This window comes from Bacillus rossius, chromosome 7 (genome assembly GCF_032445375.1).
Source record: "Bacillus rossius redtenbacheri isolate Brsri chromosome 7, Brsri_v3, whole genome shotgun sequence".
NCBI lineage: Eukaryota > Metazoa > Arthropoda > Insecta > Phasmatodea > Bacillidae > Bacillus > Bacillus rossius.
In genome coordinates this window covers 13,329,980-13,354,027 of record NC_086335.1, presented here as the reverse complement: position 1 = coordinate 13,354,027, position 24,048 = coordinate 13,329,980, and the positions used below count along the sequence as shown (strand labels likewise).

The 24,048-nt window shown below is 33.4% G+C and overlaps 1 protein-coding gene across 1 annotated transcript in view; it reads right to left on the bottom strand.

Annotated features, from left to right (window-relative positions):
- LOC134533678 (protein CEPU-1-like) overlaps positions 1 to 24,048 on the bottom strand; it is a 381,962-nt gene that overhangs the window by 67,415 nt on the left and 290,499 nt on the right. The window contains exon 4 of the mRNA XM_063371224.1: positions 5,304 to 5,432. Within this exon, the coding sequence (XP_063227294.1) occupies positions 5,304 to 5,432 (129 nt within the window). The remainder of the gene's footprint in view (positions 1 to 5,303; positions 5,433 to 24,048) is intronic.

The following is a 24,048-nucleotide window of genomic DNA, read 5'->3' as shown; positions in this document are numbered from 1 at the left end:
GCACCTCTGGCGCAACTCTCGCCGCAGCACCCCTCGTGGACCTGTCCACCGCATTTATTGAAATTAATATTTTTCTAAATTAAATTAATTTTTTGCATCGATTAAGTATTAAATCAATTATTATATCTATAAGTGTTTTTTTTAATAAAACGGCAGATGCAAGATGTCTCCTCCAGCATACGGAAAAATTACAGTGGACGTGATGTCATACTAGCAGCCATTATATGTACCTTCATTGGTATAAGTAATGAAAGGTCTATCTGTCGTTGGCCATCATGGAGGAAGCATCGTTCGTCATTTTTATTTTGCCCTCACTGGGTCTGACTTGAGGACTCCGAGCTTCATAATGTAAGTGCGTTTTTAGTTAAAATTGTATTTATTTAATTATTTCATAATTATTTTTCTATCATAAAAATTACTAATTTTTAATATGGTGGCCATACCATTTTTTTATTATTTTATCTTTATTAAAAATAGCGGAATATCTTATTTTAAATTTTATAAAGTAAAATTTTTTACCAATTAAAAAAAAATCTCGTTTTTTTGGCATAAAAAATAAGGATTTTTAAGATGGCAGCCATAAAAATTGTTGGAACGATGACGTCAATATACAAGATGGTGGATTTAAAAATGGCGGAAAAATTGGTGGAATTCAAAATGGCTGAAAAAAAATGTTTGAATCCAAGTTGGTATATCCAAAATGGCGGATCAAAGAAGTTATCAAGTTCAAAGTCAAGGTTTAAGGTCAAGGTCATCCAAAATGGTCGCCATGAGATCACAATCAAAGATGACGGACCAGGCACTGGGTACCTCAGCACGTCACCCAGAACCCAGTAAAACCTGTATCGCAAGAAAGAGATATAAAGAAGAAAAAGGCCTTTTTTTTACCGACGCCAAGTAAATCCTAATTTTATCGCCAGCAAAGAAAACTGATTAACTTCAACGGTGATTAAAACACAAGTATTGCAAAGAAATAAATTCTTTCTTGTAAAAGTTTATACAAATTATATGCTGATTTGAATGATGCACAATTTAATCAAGAGAATTGTGAAAATAAAAAATATATATATTTCTCCTGCAATGTTTTATTTACTTTAAAAACTTTCTTTTTATTTAGCATTATATTACTGCATAACCAAAAAATAAAAAAATACATTATTCAATTTATTGTTACCAATACATAGGAATATATGTATATATGTATATATGTATATATGTATGCATATTATATATATTACCAACTAGCTAAAACCCTGCATGCGTTAAAATGACTAATTCAATTATTTTGTAATTAGTTCTAAGTAGGTACACATATACATAGCATCATTATATCTCTATATCTCCCCATATATCTCTAACTCTCCCTATATATCTCCGTATGTCTAACAATATCTATATCGTTCTAAATCTATTTGTAAATATCCATATCTGCATTTCACTCTATCTTTCTCTTTCTCTATTTCTCTCTGTCCCTCTATATCTTCATCTCTGTATCTCACTTTAATCTTTATTCCTATATATATACATATATATATATATATATATATATATATATATATATATTCATTCCCCTATCTTTATATCTCTCTTTGTATCCCTTTCACTGCTAAATTTTTTTATCTTAATATATGTCCCTTTATCCCTTTAAATTTCTCTATCTCTCTTAATCTCTTTACCTTTTCATGTCTCTCTTTATATATATATATATCTATTTTTGTTCTGGTATCCCTCTATATTTCTCTATCCCTCTTTATCTCTCTTCCTGTTCATGTGTGTCCATTTATCTGTCTTTATGTATCGATCTCTCTCGATATCTTTCTGTTTCTCTCTATTTCTCTCTATTTTTCTTTCCACCATTATTATTTGGATACTCACGTGCCACATAAAATTGCTATGGATACGCAGAAGGCATCAGCAATGCTAAAGCCCGTTGCTATAGAGACTAATAAAGCGTCACCAATTAAATGGCGAAATATTAAAAAAATGAAATAATTCTTCAAGGGGTTGTATTCCTGAAGTATCACCTAGACATTTTAAGATGTTGCTCATAAACTTATTTTCCCTTATAAAACGATGTATTTTAAAGTTGAAAACCATTACTTCATATGATATTACCGGTTACTCATTTATTTAACAGAAATACGAAGTTGGCGATGTGTAAAATTTATTTTGAAGACATTTTTAAATCTTACAGTCTTTATCTGCAACGCATTAATTTTTGATTAAATTGAATACTGTATAGAGTGCGCTCGCATATTCCAGTATCAATAACGATAGCTCGCCGATTGTATGCAATGGGCTCGCTAAGTCTCGTGCCGCATTCTTTCGTGGTTAGTCTGTACTACGACGATGGAATGGCGAAATTTCAATTAAACTTAGGAAAAAGAATATTGTTAAAATTAACTAGAGTCTGTCTTAAATGTGTAACCTTTTAGTTCAGAATTTATTTCGTTGCTAATTTTTTTTTGGTTGTTTTTTTAAGAATGGTGGAAAAAGCACTTGGTAATATATTTTTTTTTTCTATTCTAAGAATGAATTCACACAAGGAACTTAAGATTTTATTATTTTTTAGTGCTTAAATCTGTCTAAGTTATTTTATTGATAGTTATTTTTTGCATTATGATTGAATGCAATAATAAATATTATATTTACTAAACTACATTTACTGCTGAAAGGCTATTAAGAATATGACTGTTTGCAACCCTCCAAAAAAAATCATTTTGAGATTATCGATACATACAACTTACCTAGTTCGAGGTGACATCGTCATTAAAAAAACAGCTACAATAATTACAGATGGTGGTATATCACTAACAACACTTGTTTCAACATGTATTCAAAACACTGTAGCAACCTGTTGCTTTTTAACACACTTTTATTAGCTTCACCTGTATGTATGTATGTTTGCATGTAACGGAATGTTTGATCTCGATTTTTACCCACTTAAAAAGGTCAGATTAATTCGAAATGTGGCAAACATTTCAAGGACCGATGACAAAACAATAATTTAATAATTCTTCTATTGTCCTGATCAGGATCATCAAGATTAACTATTTCCTGCCTGATAAAAGGCTACCACATATAGGATGGCAGCAGGCCGCAAATTACCCACTCCCAGCACGGAGATGTAACAGGCAGAGTCCCATGTAACGCTGAAGCATTAGATGAAATGATAATATTACGTGATAATTCATAAGACACACGAATCAACAAAAAATGGATGGACCCGTTGATTAAAATCCATTGAATAGCAGGTCAAATTCCAGCAGCCACGTAATTGTGGCTCCAAATATCAAAGTCAAGGATAAATTCATCAATGAATAATTTATTAATATTTTTTAAATAACTTAAAAAAAAATCTTTTACTGTATATTAAACTAAAAAATTAAAATTAATTAAAGTTTAAAAACTAAATAATACTCTTTTATAGTTAATATAAATGAAAAGTAAAAAATATAATAATTCTAAATATAATAATTAAATGATTAACGAGAACATAAATTTCATTGTGGTAAAAGCGTAGGGTGCTCGTAATCGATTGTTATAATTTCTTGTTAGTTCTATTCCGAAATGCTGATTTAGTGTCAAATGTAGTACAAGTAAGTAATTTAACTGAAAAACAAAATAGACGTACTGACGCATCACTGTGAAATAAGTTTACTAAAAAAAATCTACGTTTCACATTTTTCATCCTGTATCATGATGATAAACTTAGAAACTACGACCACAACACAAAATATATTGAACAACCCGCGTTAGTTACAATTTATCTCCATCGCATTCCGTGTTTCTGCAGACGGGATATCAATGGTTATAATTTCTTACTAGTTCTATTCCGAAATGCAGAGTTATTGTAAAAATCTAGTACAAAGCATCCCACGCTTTTAACAAAATAACATTTATTTTTTCGTTATTCATTTTATTCATATATTAAGAATAATCTTTTATGTTTTTATTCGATTAACTAAGTATAACAGCGTGGTTTTTTTTAGTATTTTAAACTATAATTTATTAGAATAGATTGGACAATGAGATACTTATGACACAGATGAGACGGTTGGAGAATAATCACATACACCCACTGTAAGCATGTGTGTAGCTCAGATTGTGTTAGAAAAACGGACAAAACATGTATTTGAACATGAAACATTTAATACACCGAGTCTCATCTCGCAGAGAACTTCCTTAATCGTGTCAAACCTATGTTAGTTTTAAATTTATAGTTTTGCATCAAAGCTTTGATACCTATTTAAGTATTTAAAAATAATAAAACAGAGACTTTTATTTAGGCGTAGGCTAAATATCACAATTAAATTTGCTGTCCTATGGTATCAGTAAAACACAACCATTTGTGTTAGATTTTATAAGTAAATAAGTATTCTAGGCAATAAAGAGTGAAATCTCTCTCTTGAAAAGTCATAACTGCAAAGTTATAACAAAATAAATGGAAAGGTATATTAAAAAAAAAATTGATCAATTGCGTAGCGACATGAATGAAATACCTTTTTGAAAGCATGACATAATAGCGGGAGATTAAGAACAGCAGTCATCTCTTAACAGTTTCCTCTAAGCGAGCACAAAGTAGAGAGAGTGTTTGTATTTGTGTGGGACTGGAACCGTTAGCTTTTCTAGTGAAGAGTTATTCTAAAGTTTTTTTTTCAAAAGAACATTTTTTATGGCATGGCACGAGCTCTTTGTCATTCCAGTGCGCCTAAAGAATGCGTTCAGGTGTTGAGGTGGGATGAAATTTGCCAGAATACCGACGTCCACCATGTATTTAACTGGTAAATAAATTGTGTTTCACATAGTTGCTAATCGTATCCGATTACTATCAACGGTGAACTTGACTTACGATCCTTCTACCATGGTAGCATCCCAAATTTCTTTTTAACAGATATGAAGATGGCGAAGTCCTTCAAGTTCTCTCATAGTTACTCAAAGTTGTTGATTATCCACAATTTCATTTTCTTTTACAAATAAACAATTTAATTTAACCATGTGTTAACTATAGATGGATCTTATGCTTAAGCGCTAGTGAAATGTTCAAAATAAAGAGTAAGACTTTATAAAATCCACTGAAAAACAATTTTACGAACAGGCATACACATGAAGAAATTCAATAAGGGTTAAACACTACCATATGAAAAAGTTTGGAGAACAAAAAAGGAATAGCATTACTTTTATACCTGTCCATGACATGTTCACACACAGATTCCTGCTGCAGATAATGCGTGAAGTGATTACGGCAAGTACGTGCTTGTGTTTGAAAACAGAAGCAGGTAACTCGCGGAGGCAGTACGTACAGTGCACCGTCAACAGGATCCTCTTGCTGACGGTGGGAGGCACGCCGTTGGACGCTATGCAGAGGTACGCTCCCATGTGAAGCCTGTTCACTCTCGTGATGTTGAACACCGGCCCTTCCACGCTCGTCACTGCAACAACGTCAAACAGGTTGACATTCCTGCGTTTATTACTTTCAGTACAATTTAACACTCAGCGCAACATGTTTGAATGATGTGACACGCTAGAACAGTGCATGTTATAAAAAATTTAATTTTACAAAAACATGTATACTTTTTTAATGAAAAGTTATTTTATATCAGCCTTTTCGGTTAATACGTTTTATGACAGGTTTGATGTATCTCTATTTTTATTAAAAAACTAGCATATAACCCGCGTCTATGCTCGCGTTAATTTTAAAACAATGTTGATTTTCAACCTTTTAAAAAAATTATATGATTAATTCCAAAATTTGAAAAGAGAGAAAATTAAATGTCATACAAACAAATTATTAAAGGTTAAAATGTTGAATATAATTTTGCGTAAGCTGGTTTAAAATTTAATGTATATCAAGTACACAGTTTAATTAGCACCTGTGTCTATGTATGCGAGAATATATTTTACGTTAATAAAAACATGTTTACCTGCTTTTCATTTAATAAGGGAGTCTATTCTAAAATATGAGTAACAAGCCTAATATATTTTCTTCAGATTATGCTATCGTTTACATTTCCCATTTCTTTAAATTTGGTTAAACACAACGAATACATCCCAACTCTCTCCTGCTTCACCTCTAAGCAGACAACAACAAAATATTAAGATTTTTTAAACAATCGTATCTTTATTTAAAAATTTTAATTAAAGAATCGAAAGTATCTTTTTTTTTGATGGATGAGAAGATGTGCTTAATATGAGTGAAAATGTTCACAAAATATTCAATACTAAACTTATTCCACAGAAATATCTATGTGGAAATTCAGAAGTAAATGTTTAGTATGTATGACAAAAACAGCTGGAAAAAAGCCTGTTACTCCCTTAGGTGTCATTTCCAAAATATCTGTATCAACTTATACTTATAGGTTTACTATTTTAATTTTTTTGCCAAAAACAAACCTTAATTGAAGTACTTCCTTTTTTCTTTATAACACAACACAAAACTTAACTCCCTAACAATTTTACAGATGAAATTTCTGAAATTGATGACCTACTTTCCTTTTATTAGATTAGTAGTAATTATTAATTTGTGCCCAACATATGCCAAGAACAATTAAATTCAAACCAATGACCTAACCAAAGAGCATTAAGTTTATCAAAACGTTGCACGTGTTACTGTGGTTAAAAGTACAAATGATGACATCATAGGGTACTATAAAATTTAGCCATAAACACAGGTATTTCCTTCAAACAAACAGCAAAGCATTTATTATAAATAATTAGCATCATTAAGGTACAACAGTTTTAAGTAATACTTGTGGCATTGGCATATTTTGTGTGGAAGAACCACAGAATTATTACTTTGCATATATTCGATATGAGAGAAGGAATCTGGTATTTACAAAGTCCATGTTCATGTCCAGATACGGGTAGCTTTCGCTCTTTAAAAAATATCGAACACGAAGTGGCACATTCCTGTATTGAGCTGTTTTCCAGTCTAAAGGCCAACGATGATGTATCTTGATTTTTCGATAGCGAGCGGCACTTAACTGTCGAGTTGATACGTCGACTTTGAGGTAAGCGACGACACCTTTCCAGACTCCAGGACAGAAAATAAATATCAATGTTCTTGCCATTTTCTACATCCTTCAACATCATGTTATGTTAAACCCTGCTCACTTGGATGTGAGGCAGCATCCACTCGATATACTGTAGTGTCATCGAAACATATCGTGGATTATCTGAAGCAGAAAATAGTGCATTTATGTGCATATAAGCAAAAAGTAATAACTCTTATTGTTTCGAATTAATGATTATATACTTGTAGCCTTCTCCGAATCCGAGAAGCATTAACAGACAAACCACATACTACCAACTTTCCTTCGGCAATTGGCTTGTATTCATCTTCAAGAACACAGCTGGATTATTCTGTGTGAGAAAAAGGTAGTTTTTAGAGCAGATGTTGTTACTCGTATGGTATAACTTTATACCAATGAGTAAATATCTAATGCACTTGAATATTAAAAAAAAAAAAAAAAAAAACATTGCAGCAGATCTTTGTCGTAGTCGGGTCACCTTCATCTGCATTCTTTCTCGTGTGCCTTTAATGCGTAAAAACGACTGCGAAGGCAAGGCAGTATTATGTTGGTGATGGACGATGAATCAAACTTCAGTTGTTAGCGTGTATGGTCCGAGAAGTAAAGGATAATACTCATGAAGATCCATTTTCGTATTGCTATCATCAACATTACCAGGTCTTACACTTGTTGAATTTCTTTATATATATTTTTTATTTATTTTATTTATTATTATTTTATTTATTATTATTATTTGAGTGCCTACCAACAGTCAAAGCCTTTAACAGGTAGGCACTTAACAAATATTACATAAAGAAACAACAATAACATACACAAAACACAATGATAAACACAACAATAAAAATGGGACAACACAAACATAAACACATGACAAAGGACCCTTATAAGATTAAGTAGCTAAATTTGTCAAATTTAAATTAATTCTTATTAATGAAATAACAATAAAACATTATTTACATCAGAAGTTATCTTAACTGCAAGAAAATTAAGAATTCAAAATATCTTTCATAGAGAATTTTGCCCTTTGGAAAGGGTCTAAATCTTTCAAAATATCATTACAATTATCAGTACACCGTTTTGATAGCTCATTTTTTATGTGATACGTTCGAAAGGGTCGCATTGTTCTATGATTAAATGAAGGAACTCGAAGACCAATTTTGTTTAATATTTCAGTGCTGTGGTAAACATTTATAAAACAATTTATTACAAAAACATTATCAGAAACTTTCCTTCTAAACTGCAGTGTATGCGTGTTCAGGGTTTCAAGGATTAGATCGTAGTTAAAATTCTCTGAATTATCATCTATTAAATGTTTGTTATAAATGTATCTGAACAATTTCTTTTGTATATTTTCAAGTCTATTTGAGTCAGTGGTAGTTATAGAGTTCCAGATGACAGAGCCATACTCTAATCTCGATCTTACTAAGGTAAAATGAAGACTAATTACAGAATCAAGAGAGCTAGCCAAATAAGTTAAATATTTTATAAGCCCAATTATTTTGTTTGCACTTGCAATTAAATTATCCACGTGGTGATGAAAGTAAAATTTTGAATCTAAGAGAATACCTAGATCACGCATACAATAAGTTATCTGTATCATGTTGTTGTTTATTACATAGTTAAAATTTTCTGTATATGTTTTCCTAGAATAAGATATTATTTTAATCTTCTTAAGATTTAATTTCATTCCGTTAGTTTGACACCACTTAGTTACATTATTTATATCTTCTTGCAACAATAAACAATCACTTGCTGTTCTAATGGTACTATATATTTTTAGATCATCCGCATAGAGCAAAGCTCTCGAATGCTGAATAACATTAACTATGTCGTTTATAAAAATTACAAATAAGTAAGGTGATAAGGTTCCACCCTGAGGAACACCAGACGATGCATTAAAAGATGAAGATAAAGTGCTACAAATACGAACAGCAAAGGATCTTTCATTTAGATAGTTACAGAACAAATTAGTGTAGGAGGAATTCAAACCAAAACTAGTTAATTTATCTACAATTAGAGAGTGCTTGCATGTATCAAATGCTTTACTTAAATCGAAATATATAGCATCCACTTGTTTGCGGGATAAAATTTCGCCGTACGTATAATTAACAAACGCAAATAAATTTGTGATCGTAGTTTTACCAGGTACAAAACCGTGTTGACTATCCGCTATTAAATGGGATGTATGAAAAGAAATATGTTTATGTATAATTTTTTCAAAAACTTTAGAAAAGCCACATAAAAGTGATATCGGTCTATAATTAGTAACTAATAGTCTATCACCTTTTTTTAATACTGGGACAACAATAGCTTGTTTCCATAATTTTGGATAAATTCCAGAAGTCAGACTTTTATTGAAAATGTGAGCTAGTATAGGTGCTAATATCTCCTTGCAGCCTTTAATAATAAAGTTGGGAATACCATCTACTCCTGCTGATTTGGTTGATTTTAGACATTTAATAGCCCAAAGAACGTGGCTGATTGTAATGATAGGTGGCATTAAGTTAGTTTCATACTTATGCGTTTGTGGTTGGAACTGCACATCACGTGGCTGATCATAAACTTCAGCAAAATGTTTACCAAAGGAATTGGCAACAGCAGCTGGATCACTTAATAGTACGTTATTTTCGATAACTTCAAGTGACTGTTTGTAACCTTCCTTCATAATTTTAACATAGTTCCAGAATTTAGATGGGGATGATTTTATTTTGTTATTTATATTTTCAATCCATATACATATGTATATATATATATATCAATACTAAATTAAATGTGAAAGTAACTCTGTCTGTCTGTTTGTTACCTTTTCCCGGCTGAACGGCTGAACGGATCGTAATGAAATTTGTCTAAAAAAAAAAAAAAACCTTCAAACGGGTTAACGTTTTGCTATTGTAAGAAATTGAGTAGAGAGTAAGAAAAATTAAAGCTCTGCATCGTAGTACCTCAATAGAATAGTAGATGTCACTGTTAGTTTTTTTATTAATTGTTTTATAGTTTGCACATCCCCACTAATATTATAAAAGCGAGTGTTTGTTTGCTACTCCATGAAATTTTGCATAGAGATAATTTATGGGATGGAGAGTGACATAGGCTAATTTTTATGACGGTTCCAGTGGAATTTTTTACATACCTCTAAAAATACGCATTTTTCTATTGTTACATTTAGTTTCGTTGATCGCAAAGTAAATTTATTTATTTATATATGTTTTTTCTTTATTTCTTCTATATATATTTTCTTCCTACCTATGGCACCCATAATTCTTTTAAATTTCAGTGGTATGTTTTCAATGTCAATCCAGTAGTACAATTTTTTTTGTCAAATTGATCATTATTTATACTTTCTGTTTCATTTTGGAAACAAACGTTTTTTTTAGGCATTATGACAAATAAAAAAAATTAGTTTCACTGACATTCTTAGGTTTTTATTGTGTGGATAGTTTGAAGTTTATTATTATTTAGGTACATAAATTCTTAAACTTATAAATTTCTTCGAATTTTATTCATAGGTTGTTAGGGCCTACTAATTTTTTTTTAATTGTCAATATTTTTATTTTTTTTACAGTACCTACTTATTTGCTAGGAGTTTGGTTTAGTGTTTATAATTTATCTGCTGAGCGTCAAGTGTCTCTTAAGGCTGCCGAGACCGAAGATCAGAAATATTTGTCAATTATGTAATATGTTGTTGAAAAATTTGAATATTACTATTTCAGGTAAATTTTTTTAAAATTATTTATGAGAGTAGTTACGTGTATGTAAATGCCTTCTTCCTTTATTTCATATTAAATATTATGTTTAGTTGTGTGTGAGATGAGATAATTTTATTTATGTATGTTTTAATTTCATTTAATTTCTTATATATATTCTTACCTACCTACTTCTATTAAATTTCAGGTGGATGTTTACATTGTCATTCGAGTAGTACAATTTTTTTTTGTCAAATAGGTTGTTATTTATACTTTTTATTTCATTTTGGACTATGTTTTTTTTACTTAATTCAATGATTTGTGGTGTGTACAGGGAATGAAATCTCTATTAATTTCTATACTCCTTTGGATAAGAGGAATATGGCCACCACAGTTTTACATATAAACAAATCCTTCAAATGTTTTAAACATTATGACTTAAATAAAAAATAGTTTCACAAACATCCTTAGTTTTTTTGGTGTGTATAGTTTGAAGTTTAATACTATGTATGTACGTAAATTATTAAACTTAGAGTTATTTATTAATTTATTTAGAAAATTATTAATTGTTAGGTAATAAGATTTTCTATTCGTCAATATTGTTATAATGGTAGTCAGGAGTACAGTAAATGCCTACATTTTTATATTCCTTTAAATCTCTTTCGATTTGGAGAGTTCCCGAGCCATTCGGGGTCCTCAACATCACCCCCCCCCCCCCCTTCAAAGAGGTCAAAGACCGATTATTTAGAAAATTTCAAAAATCATTCTCTTTCGATTTTTAGTTTTTTCTAGCCATTCAGGGTCCTCAAAATCTCCCCTCCCCCTTTTGGGACAAATCCCCAACATTTCAAAAATTTCAGGAATTTCAAATATATATTTTTTTGAGATGGAGTGTTCCGAACCATTCGTGGTCCTGAACTTCCACCCTTCCCCCTTTTCACAAAAGTAATAAAATTAAGTCATTATGAACTAAAGTGTCCGGGGCATGGTGGAAAATTTACCCAAAGACGTCTTCTCCATCAAAATTAATTGTAAGGGGGGGGGGGGGGAGGAAAATGCAAAAACCCAAAATTTCGAAACATTTAATTTTTTTTTAATATGCTTTTTTTTCGATTTGGAGTCTTTCCTAGCCATTCGGGGTCCTCAAACTAACTTTCCACTACAATTAGTCGAAGCCCAAAAATTTCGAAGTTTCAAAAATTCAAAAATCTATTCTCTTTAGATTTCGAGTGTTTCTGAGCCATTCAGGGTCCTCAAAATACCCCCTCCTCAAGGGATAAAGCCCCAAAATTTCGAAAATTTCAGAATTTTCGAATATCTGTTCTCTTTTGAGACATAAATTGAGATAGAGAGATACATATATATATATATCGAGATAAATTTATATATTTAGAGAGATGGATAGATGATTGGTATATGTGTAACTACTTCAAACATATTACAAAACAAAACTGAATGTGGCATTGCAATGCATACCGAGCATTAGCTAGATAATGGAATCTTTTCAATATTAGTAATTTCTTATTTTTAAGCTTTTTTCTATACTATTTTTTATAGTCTAGATTACATACGGACCACCAATTTTTAGATATATACCGGTAAACAACTATACACTGGCAGAACAACGTCTGTCGGGATCTGAAAGTGATATAAATTATTTTGCACACTTGACATTCAAATTAAGAAGACAATTACTAACTAAATCTGATTTCGAAAAAGGTTCCCCTCAGCATGTGTTAAGCCCGGGCAGTAGTATAGAAAAAAGGCTACTGAAACTGGCTTCTGGTTGTGGATTGTGTGGATGGTGACGTAACGGCGGCCATCTTGGATGGTTGTGACCTTGACCTTTGACATTGACCCTCAAAAATAGCCAAAAGTTGTCAAAATTGGGCAATAAATTGCCCAAAATTCCTCAAAAATCACCAAAATTTCCATTTCTGTGTAAAAAAATTCCGCCCAAAAATCTCAAAAAAATCCACTATCCCAAAATTATGATTTCTAAAACGCTGAAAAGTCGTTTTGCCCTAGAAAGAACCCAAATTCCTAAAAACGGCTCAATCATCCATGTAAAATGCCTCCGGTAAGCCATTTCTAGAAATAAGGATACCATGACGGCCATCTTGGATTATGACGTCACCGTTGAAATTTCCGTTACGACCGCCATCTTTAAAATCTTTATTTACTATCCCATTTAAATGAAAAAATTTTAAAATTTATAAAAAAAATCAATTAATAAAATTTTAATAAAATTTTTTCAAAAATAAACATTTACAGCACGTAGCTGGAGTCCTTAGTTCGTACCCGGTGAGGGCAAAAAAAAATAAAAATGGTGACCGATCCTTCTACCCCGTGGTGGCTGCTGGCAGACTGACCCCCACCACTTTGTTAATAGCATATAAAGTCTTACAGTACCGACCGTCTCACAGTACCGACCATCGTTAGTTCTCGCTTGTGGCGCTAGATAGCAGCACTTTACAGGCATTCAGCGAAGTGTTTTATCTTCATTCCTTATATTCTTTGGCGACACCTTTGTCCGTTCAGAGTTGTGAGAGCTACGGGACCTTGAATGTGCTTGTTGTTGTTTTCAGTGTTGAAAGTTATTTTGATTACGCTGTTTCTCCTTTTTTGGGTGAGTTTTTGATTTCTTGTTTACATATATTTAATCTACATGCAATTACGTCAAAATTCATGTAATGATTTTAACGATGTGATGAATAAACAATGCGTGGTCGACACTACTGCTACCAGTGTACGTCGTACAGTACCGACCACTTAACCATCGTACAGTACCGACCACCTGTCATCCAGTGCTTACCACTCAAAAATTGTCCACTGAGCCAATCAATCAATGTAATTTGTATTAAGTTATAAACAAAAAAGTATCATTTTCGTTTTTTGTCTCTTTTCAGAAAAGAAATGGCTGAAAGTGAGAGGAGAAAAAAAGGAAAATGGAGTGAGAATAATATGAAAATGGCTATTTCTGAAGTTCGTTCTAACAGAATGTCACAACGTCAGGCGGCTATAGCATTTTCGGTTCCAAAAACAACACTAGGAGATCGACTGAGAGACATCCAAGCTGGGAAAACTGTAATGTTAACTCCTCAGATGGGAAGATTTCAAATAACTTTTAGTAACGAAATAGAAAATCAACTGGTTTTTTATATGAAAGATCAGGATGACAGATTCATGCCCCTAAGTAGGACATAATTTATGAAATTGGCATTTGATTTGGCTGAGCATCTTAAGATACCTCACCAGTTTAACAAACAACAAAAAAGTGCTGGTAAACAGTTTTATTACGACTTTATGGCACGTCATCCTGAGCTTTCTCTACGAACACCTGAATCCACAAGCATGCAGAGAGCGTTAGGTTTCAACAAACATCAAGTTGAACGTTTCTTCAAAAAATACTCAGAGCTACTTGACAAGCACAGTTTCTCTCCCAGCAGGATTCACAACTGTGACGAAACTGGCGTTTCGATTGTTCATGACAATGATGTCAAGGTGATCGCACAAAAAGGTAAAAAGCAAGTGAGCAAAATCACATCGGTGGAGAGGGGGAAAAATGTGACTGTGCTACTGTGCATAAACGCTGCAGGTGACATTTTTGTACCTCCTCTTTTTGTCTTTCCTAACAAACAGCGAGTAGATGCAATTCTAAAAAAGGATGCCCCTTCTGGAAGTGTATTCGCTGCTGAAGAAAGTGGTTGGATATCTGCCAAATCATTCTTGAAGTGGTTGGAGCTGTTTGTTGAAAGAACTCATCCTACTAAAGAAGAACCAGTTCTTCTCATACTTGATGGGCACAGCAGCCACAAGGATCTTAATGTTATTCTGTTTGCAAAAAAACACAATGTTCACATGATAAGCCTTCCGCCTCATACCACACATAAAATGCAACCCTTGGACAGGGCAGTAATGCGGCCTTTCAAAGCAGCCTACAATCAAGCATGTGGTGTTTGGATGAGAAAATATAGCCCTTTGAAGATCTCACAGAAGGATGTAGCTAGTTTGGTCAACACTGCCTACACTTCAATATGTAGGATGGATTTGGCGCAATCAGCTTTTGCATGCACTGGACTCTGGCCTATTAACCCGGGTGCCTTCACAGAATTGGATTTCATACCATCTGAGCACTTTCGACAGCCAGAAGCAAGTGATTGTGAATCTGGAGCAGTAACTTTAGAGGCTCGTCAATCTGTAACATCTACACCCTGTGAGATGTCAAATGTTCTTGACTGTATAATTACATCACCTCTTAGTCCAACCGACTTATCAGAAGAAGGACCTGCATTAGCTGTCACTTCAACTCATCTCACTGTACTAGAAACAAGGACTTCAACAGACAACAACCTGTCAGAAGAGGAACCTTCATCAGTTCTTTCTCTTCTGGAACAAGGAAATTCGACCCAAACGAACATTCTAGAGCACGGAACTTTATCAGCTCTCACTTCAACTAATCTCACTCTACTGGAACCAGGAACTTCAACACATATGAACATTTCAAGACAGGGAACTTTACCAGCTGTTACTTCTATCCACCATGAACCACAGCCAGGACCTTCATCTGCTCTTGTTTCAAACTCTTTCGTCGGCCCATCTCTTCCAGTTTCTTCAGTTTCATCTGATTTCAAGAAAATTCTTACAGATATCTCTCCAGCAAACAATTCTTCCCGAATTAAGGTGAAAAGGAGAAAACAACGATCACAGCAATCTGAGATTCTTACATCAACACCGTACAAAGAGCAGCTTGAGGAAAAAAAGAAACTTGCCGAAGAAAAAAGAATGAACGCAGAGAAGAGAAAGGCTGAAAGAGAGCTACGAAGAAATGAAAAAGATAAGAAAGCACGAAAATCAGGTGTTCCTAAAGAAAGTAAAAAGAAAATAGGGGACAATCCATATAAGAAGCATGTTAAGAAATTGGACTTTGATGAGGTTCGTAGTGTTCCTATGTCAACAAAAGAGATCACAGAGTGCATAATTTGTCAAGAATCGTTTGAAGAAGACTGGGTGCAGTGCATCAAATGTCAAGGTTGGGCACATGTTGAATGTAGGGACCAAGAAAATATTGTTCATTTCTCATGTGACGTTTGTAAACATAATTAAATGGACAGCAAACAGAAATGTCAAAACTAGGATGTAGTTAATATCTAATTTTGTAATATAATAACATTAGTTTTATTAATTAACATAGTTATGTTTGCCATTGCTTTTATAATATCTGTAATTACGAATTACTACATTAAAATTACCATGGTACTATTATTATTAGGAAATAAAGATTTTTAATCATCTAAAAGAGGAACTGGTCGGTACTGGACGACACATTTTTAACTTTGATATATTATGACATTTTTTATTTTGTTTTCAAATAATATACTTCATAATATTTTGATACATTGTTAGTTTTATTTTATAAACGATTGATTGAGCTAACATTTTAAATTTTTTAACTGGTCATTTTGTACATCCCTTTAAAGTTACATTCAAAAACATTAGGGTGGTCGGTACTGTAAGACTTTCCCCTATATCATCAGGTAGTATGACGTCATGTCCGCCATCTAGTAAATCCGTAATATTTAATTAGAAAATCGGGAAAAATTTAAAAAAAAATCTAAAAATTAATCAATTGAATTAAATAATAAAAATCTTTAAAAAACACCGTTGCATGTTTTGTTACGACAGCAATCTTGAAAATCCGTAATTTCAATAATAGAAATTCGGGAAAAATCCCAAAATCCATCATAAATTTCACTCAATAAGGAAATTATTGATTCGAAACTTGGTTCGATCCCCGGAAGATACAAAAATATAATTTTTTTATGTAAAAATACCTCAAAAATGACAGGTTCGAAAATAAAACACAGCAAGTTCTTTCACAAACACTATATTTATTACATAATATCTATTTTACTACAGGATCACTTGCGAAGGTTAGTAATCTTCTAATCATTTAGGTCAACATAGGTGTGAAATGACTAATTCTTAGCTCCAATCGGTTTATACTAGAGAGAGTCCAACCAGAACCTTTACAGACAAAGTCCTCCTCTTCTTGACAGAGTTTCTGGATACTGTTTTTAACAGTTTGCTTGACATCGTTATAACTGTAAATTACAGCAGCCGATGTCTTCAAAGCACACTTCTTCACTTTATCATCGAACGGATACGGCTTTCCATATATACAGTCCAACCACAAGTTATATTTCAAAGGTCCGTTTGTTACTACGTCATCAGTAAGATGATTGATTAAGTCCTGTCTGATATCATCAAGAAAATTACAAATGTCCTTCGACTTACTTATCGTACTTGGATAATAGTAGTCTTTCAACATTCCACGAAATGCAGACTGTGCCGAGTAGAAGCCATTATCGTTTACTTGTAATGCACCTATACAGTATCAGGTTTTTTTTTCATGTTCAGATGTCATAGCAATCGGTTGCTGCACATCTGTTTTTTTGCTTGTACGCTCACGAGTCACCAATCTAAACCGAGGAGTCGACCTTTCTACAGGTAGTTCAGCAGTAGGCGCACAGACATCACCTTTACATTTGTTCGTATGAAGCTGCAAACTGTCAATTCGAGTAAACCATTTATGACACTCGTCACATCGAAACATCACGCGAGAACGATGTATCACAGTAGCTGCAAAGATACCGTAGTGATGAAGACAAGCCTTTCAGACCTGAGCCAGATATTGTCGTTGCTACAGTTGTACCATTTCCAGGCATACTATTATAAACATAAATGCATCGTTGTTGTATAGAAACCTTTACTTTCTGCCGCACAGCAGGACCTTTACATGTCTTCATGTGCGTTTTCATATTATCTTTCCTGGAAAACTGCTTTTGACATTTCTCACAACCAAACATGTTGCGAGGTGGATTCTTAGCACATTCTCTCTTCTCGTGTTGACGTGTTTTACTGCCGTTTGAAAAAATCTTGTCGCAGTAACGACATCGATGTTCGTTATTTGTTGACGATTCTTCATCCATTGAAGTCTTCATCAAGGGCAAAACAGCGTTCGTCGTGGTTTACTGTACAGCCAACACTACCGGTATTAAAGTCTCTTCTGCGGGTGGTATCGTGACTGTTGAAGTCTCCTCCAGTTTTGAAGTCGACGATGACAACGGGATCTGCTCCATCACCGTCGTTGCTGACGTCATGGTTCCCGTAGTCGTTGGTACATCGTCCATCAAGTTCGTCGTTAAAGTCGGTAAAGATGCCATCGAGTTCGCAAGAACAAGTTATTACGCGACTTATGCGCCAGGTGAAACAAACTAGGTGATCCTTACACCATCGACGACAGTAACAAACTGAGCGAATTTATGTCTAGGACTCACTTATATACATGCAAACCGATGAAATAATTAGATTGTCAAAAAATTGTGGCCTCATAGACTCTTAGACTCGTAGCATTCTAGCCAAATATCATTGGCGCTGTTGAAACAATAGGGTGTTGTAGCAATTGGAGCTATTGGAGCTGTTAAAGCATTTGGAGCCTTTCGGAGCATTTAGTGCCTTTTTGGAGAATTTTAGCCTTTTGGAGCATTTGGAGCCTTTTGTAGCATTTGGAGCCTTTTTGGAGCATTTGGAGCTGTTGGAGCATATTGGAGCCGAGAAGACTTGTATCCTTGTAGCTTTATAGACATATAGTTTTGTAGCCACGCGGTCTGTTAGCCATGCAGTCTCGCAGCCATGTATAACTTGTAACAAGCTAGATCCTTTTAGAATCGTAGCTTTATAGCCTTATAGTCTGTTAGACTCGTAGCATTCTAGCCACATATCATTGGAGCTGTTGAAACAAAAAGCTGTTGGAGCCAATGACTGTAGGAGCCAATAAATTTTGGACCCAAAATACTGTTGGAGTAAATGACTGATGGAGTCAATGAATATTGGAGCCTTTGCAAATTGGAGCCAATGACTTATGGAACTACAAACTGATAGATTCATAGACTGATGGAGACATTATATCCTAACTTAACATTGACGATCGTATTCTACCGAGTTGATTGTACGTGAGAATTTACCTCCTTTTCGTTAAATGAGCGTTCATTTTGTAGAATGTGGTTCCATTTTATTGACGGTGCGTCCAAAATGAGCTGCCTTTTCGTTGATGGTGCTTCCAAATGTGCTGCCTTTTCGTTGATGGTGCTTCCAAAATGAGCTTCCTTTTTGTTTATGGTGCTTCTATTTTTAATGTTATTTTGACTCTAGTATTCTAGTTAATTGTTCTTGATTTTGACAATCTTATTATTTCATCGGTTTGCATGTATATAAGTGAGTCCTAGACATAAATTCGCTCAGTTTGTTACTGTCGTCGATGGTGTAAGGATCACCTAGTTTGTTTCACCTGCCGCATAAGTCGCGTAATTACTTGTTTTTGTGAAGTCGTTGGCATCTTTACCGACTTCAACGACGAACTTGATGGACGATGTACCATCGACTACGGGAACCATGACGTTAGCAACGACGGTGATGGAGCAGATCCCATTGTCAACGTCGACGTCAACACTGGAGGAGACTTCAACAGTCACGATACCACCAGCAGAAGAGACTTTAATGCCATTAGTGTTGGCTGTACAGGAAACCACGACAAACGCTGTTTTGTTCTTGATGGAGACTTCAATGGATGGAGATTCGTCAACAAATAACGAACATCGATGTTGTTACTGCGACAAGATTTTCTCAAACAACAGTAATACAAGTCGACACGAGAAGAGAGAATGTGCTAAGAATCCACCTCGCAACATGTTTGGTTGTGAGAAATATCAAAAGCAGTTTTCCAGAAAAGATAATATGAAAACGCACACGAAGACATGTAAAGGTCCTGCTGTGCGGCAGAAAGTAAAGGTTTCTATACAACAACGATGCATTGATGTTCATAAGAGTATGCCTGGAAATGGTACAACTGTAGCAACGACAGTATCTGGCTTAGGTCTGAAATATTCGTCTTAATCACTACGGTATCCTTGCAGCTACTGTGATACGTCGTTCGCATTTTCCCATAATGCACGAAGACATGGGCAGAGCAAATGCAAGAAGAATCCTTCTCGCGTGAAGTTTCGATGTGACGAGTGTCATAAATGGTTTACTTGAATTGACAGTTTGCGGCATCATGCGAACAAATGTAAAGGTGAAGTCTGTGCGCCTACTGCTGAACTACCTGTAGAAAGTTCGATTACTCGGTTTAGATTGGTGACTCTTGAGCGTACATGCAAAAAAACAGATGTGCAGCAACCGATTGCTATTACGTTTGAACATGAAAATAAACATGAGACTGTGTAGGTGCATTACAAGTAAACGATAATGGCTTCTACTTGGCACAGTCTGCATTTCGTGGAACGTTGAAAGACTACTATTATCCTAGTACGATAAGTGAGACGAAGGACATTTGTAATTTTTTTTGATGATTTCAGAAATGACTTAATCAATCAGCTTACTGATGACGTAGCAACAAACGGATCTTTGAAACATAACTTGTGGTTGGACTGTATATATGGAAAGCCGTATCCGTTCGATGATAAAGTGAAGAAGTGTGCTTTGAAGACATCGGCTGCTGTAATTTACAGTTATAACGATGTCAAGCAAACTGTTAAAAACAGTATCCAGAAACTCTGTCAAGAAGAGGAGGACTATGTCTGTAAAGGTTCTGGTTGGACTCTGTCTAGTATAAACCGATTGGAGCTAAGAATTAGTCATTTCACGCCTATGTAGACTGAAATGATTATAAGATTACTAATCTTCGCAAGTGATCCTGTAGTAAAATATAAAGTATGTAATAAATATAGTTTTTGTGAAAGAACTTGCGGTATTTTATTTTCGAACCCGTCATTTTTGAGGTATTTTTACAAAAAAATTATTTTTTTGTATCGTCCAGGGATCGAACCAAGTTTCGAATCAATCATTTCCTTATTGAGTGAAATGTTTTGATGGATTTTGGGATTTTTCCCGAATTTTTAGCATTGAAATAACGGAATTTCAAGATGGCTGTCGTAACGAAACGTGCAACGGTGTTTTTTAAAGATTTTTATTATTTAATTCGATTGATTAATTTTTTGATTTTTTTTTTTAAATTTTTCCCGATTTTCTAATTAAATATTACGGTTTTACAAGATGGCGGACATGACGTCATACTACCTGATGATATATATGCTATTAACAAAGTGGTGGGGGTCAGTCTACCAGCAGCCACCACGGGGTAGAAGGATCGGTCACCATTTTTTTTTGCCCTCACCGGGTTCGAACCAAGGACTCCGAGCTCCGTGCTGTAAATGTTTATTTCTGAAAAAAAAAATATTAAAATTTTATTAATTGAATTTTTTTATAAATCTTTAAAATTTTTTTCATTTAAAACGGATTATAAATAAAGATTTTAAAGATGGTCATGGTATCCTTAGTCCTAGAAATGGCTTACCGGAGGCTTTAAACATGGATGCTTAAGCCGTTTTTAGGAATTTGGGTTCTTTCTAGGGCAAAAAGACTTCTGAGGATTTTAGAAATCCTAATTTTTGAATTGTGGAATTTTTTGAGATTTTTTGGAGGAATTTTGTTTCCACAGAAATGGAAATTTGGGTGATTTTTGAGGAATTTTGGGCAATTTTTGCCCAATTTCGACAACTTTTGGCTATTTTTGAGGGTCAAATTTCAAGGTCAAGGTCAAAGGTCATGGTCACAACCATCCAAGATGGCCACCTTGACGTCACAATTCAATATGGCCGCCGTGACGTCACCATCCACACAATCCACAACCAGAAGCCTGTTTCAGTAGCCCCTTTTCTATACTACTCCGGGCAACGCCGGGTACTGCAGCTATGTGTATATATATATTTAACTATTGTTCTTTACTTACGAGTATCTTCACTCTGTCAGATGTTAATACACCGAAGTTTAGTATAGGACTGATCATCTGCATGTCATTACTTTTGTTTCTTAATTACCGAGTTTAACATACTTTATGCCATCGCTTCAAATGCAAACAAAATATGATTTCTTCGTTTCTAAATTTAAGCAAGATTCCTCGCTGGTACGATTCTGATGACGAATTCATGTGCTCTCTTCAAGTTGACTGAAATATGAATGAATAATTGCTGCACTATAAACAATTTATAGCCTGTGGGAACAATAGGTAAAAACTCGTATATCATGTTGCTTAGTGTTCTGTTGTGATTCATTAAAAAAAAAGGGGTGTGTGTAAGTACTTATGTACGCGTGTTAGAAAATATACTTCTTGGCATCATTAAATATAGTTTTTAATTGCATGTAAATTATTAATTACAATAAAAAAACAAAGGGCTGGAAAAATATAGTAAACACAGTCAATAATGGTCAGTTAAAATTTGAAAAATTAAATAAATAATATTTATAGAATAATAAATATATATGTCATAATTTTTACTAAATGTTATAAGAATCTTAATTTTAAATATTAATAATTGATTATTTACTATTTTAAAAGAAAATAAATAAATTAAATAAAAAATTCTAAAATTTTATTTAAATTTATATAATTTTTAAATATTTATTATTTTCTTAATTTAATATTCACTTTTCATTTTTATTTAACAGTTTTCATTAAATTTGTTCATTTATATTTTAAATATTTATAATTAATTCTATTTAATAATAAATGTTTATAATTAATTTTTTTTATGTTCAATTTTAATTTTTAACATAATTTTTTATTATATGTTTTATTATTTTTTTATTTTATAAATATTAAATAACCAATAATATATTTAACATTAATAATTTAATAATATTTGGTATTAATTATATTAAATAAAATATTTTAATTTATTTCAATAAATAATACATACGGATAGTTAACCTCAATTATATTGGAGCACTTGAAAAAGTATAAAGGCACAATTGTTTTACAAATATTTTAAATATGTTAATAATATTAATTAAAATATTCAATTAAAATTACTACTGAATATATTTTATTAGCACCTTAATTCGCACTTGTAAGAAACTAAATCACGTGTTGTGAATGTAGAAACTAGAAACATGTGGATAATTATTATAAATATGAAAACAGTGATAAGAGGCGACGAGCGTGCCAACATGCGCGACTAATAGAGGTTCTATTTATATTTTCTTGGTAGCTTTTTTTCGAGACATAATGAGCGGTTTAGCGGGCAGCTTCAACCTGTTAATTTTGTGCTACAGTGGTGCGCGCGCATCTTAAAATTTCACTCTCATCATTTTTTCATAACGCGCCTAAAAAAGTATAACTTCAATAACAAAATAGCAACTTTATCTTTATAACATCAACGAGCAACATATTTATTCCTCGCATAGATTCTTAGTCTTTTATGCACCATAGATCTACGGTTCAAATCCGAGCATCATACGTATTTTCCCTGGCCTCATGAAGTCTACATTTTCCGTGCATGTTAGAGTGCCTTTTTTGGTTGTTTGGACTTTCACATATTTGAAAGTCTAAATTCAGTGGTAACTGTACCACTTGAGCGGTCTCATCACATCTCAGGAAGCCGATCTTGAAGTTATCTTCATCGGTATTCAGTATGGCATGATATGTTTGTTAATCTATGATTGCAATACACCATTATCCTTCAAGTTATAGACTTGGGAAATGGATTGCCCGCAGCATTAAGCTTTGATATGTTATAGTAAGTGCGGTAGCCATGACAGATTTTTATTCTTAATTTTGCGTTAATCTTTACACTTCAATTTAAATAAAATTTCTATTGCACGCTTTGTTTGTTAGGTGACTGTTTGGTTTAATAAATGTAGTCTGCATAGTCCGATGTAGGTACTGACATAGTTCGGGAGGTGATCTCATATTACCGAAACCATTGTAGTACTCGGCCTTTTATCCCGACTTGATATATTATGCCACCCAGGGTATGCCACGACCTGCTGACGTCGTTACATTAATAATGACATGCTCGCCAGCCTTTGGCTTTGTAGGTAAATTGTCTAGCATGAACACTAGGGTGGGCTGAAAGAAATAAACTTTTTTATTTTTAATTGCTATAGTGCGGAAAAGTTGCCTTTAACGGTGAAAAGAAAAACTATGCAAACTAATTTCAAATCGGTTTATATCTTCCGGTCGCGCATAGTGCCGAAAGTTTATACAAATTGACAACAATGGGACATTTTTTATTTATTTTTTTAATCAACTTATACTTCTATGATGGACACCCTATAGTGTGCGATGTTTATTTTAGGGTTGAATAAAGAAATATAAAGTCAAAATTCAATAATATTACGGTATTTATCGGTCGCGCATTCTGTTTAAAAATTGGACATTTTACTCTTTTTTGAAAGTTTTATTGTGCAGCTCTTCGCCCGTTATGTCTAAACAA